The sequence below is a fragment of the Acanthisitta chloris genome, unplaced genomic scaffold (assembly GCF_000695815.1).
Source record: "Acanthisitta chloris isolate BGI_N310 unplaced genomic scaffold, ASM69581v1 scaffold14991, whole genome shotgun sequence".
Taxonomy (NCBI): domain Eukaryota; kingdom Metazoa; phylum Chordata; class Aves; order Passeriformes; family Acanthisittidae; genus Acanthisitta; species Acanthisitta chloris.
In genome coordinates, this window is record NW_008655588.1 from 56,146 (window position 1) to 57,067 (window position 922).

The 922-nt window shown below is 39.4% G+C and overlaps 1 protein-coding gene across 1 annotated transcript in view; it reads right to left on the minus strand.

Moving 5' to 3' along the window:
* GTF2H1 (general transcription factor IIH, polypeptide 1, 62kDa) overlaps window positions 1-922 on the minus strand; it is a 19,052-nt gene that overhangs the window by 13,896 nt on the left and 4,234 nt on the right. Inside the window, exon 3 of the mRNA XM_009083978.1 lies at window positions 444-606. Coding sequence (XP_009082226.1) covers window positions 444-606 — 163 coding nt within the window. The remainder of the gene's footprint in view (window positions 1-443; window positions 607-922) is intronic.

Genomic DNA, 922 nt, shown 5'->3' on the forward strand with positions numbered 1-922 from the left:
ATACACAAGTTGTTGTTCAAGTAGCTGAAAGCATGTACTGGTTTATAAAACCGGGGAGGGAGTAAAACCTTTGTGTGGAAAGATTCATTTTTGCATGTCAATACTGCCATAGATATGCTTTTTATTGATTGACCTAATACACTGCGATCTGTATATTCATCATTACTCCTGCCTCACAGAGGGCAGAGCAGCAGTACAAACAACATCTGCCTATTGACAATTCAAAGTTCAAACTGGGCATCTTAAACTGACAACATTTAGAGGCTGTAGATTTGAGTAAAACTTTCTTCCCCCTCCTTTACACTTGCAATAGCCTATCATGACGAGATGTGTTGAGGAACCAGCAAAGAACAACATTAAATAGGCATAAAATCCATGAGCAGAACTCAAACTTTTCCCAATTTGTTTGCTCTAAAATCCTTTAAATTAGAGGTTCAACATACCAGGAATGCTGCAGAGATGCCCACATCTTGCTTACTAGGTGCTGCAGAATTATCCCCTGCATTCAGGCTTAAACGGTTGGCCCAGAATTCTTCAGCACTGATTACTTGGCTCACAACAAGGTCTTTATAGAGCTGAAACAAAACAGGATCTTCTTGCAGCATTCTGGTAAAAGAATGTATTGAATAGAATTGAAACGCTGCAGAATACATGACTAGTATTTCCATAACCAACATGAGTTCACAGAAGGAACAGAAACCAACTTCTCTTGTGCATTTCTTAACAAGGCTGTAAATAACCAACCTCAATAGCAACATTTGTCTCAAAAGACTTAAGAAAGGACTAAAAAACGTTTAAGGAATAGCACTGAATGTTAGAAAACAGCCATGCCTAAGAAAAAGTTCACGTGGGATTAATGTCTTGTCCTAGAATATTCTGTGGTGCTCTTGTGCCTTTGCACAGCCAGGACTGGAGCCTGCTG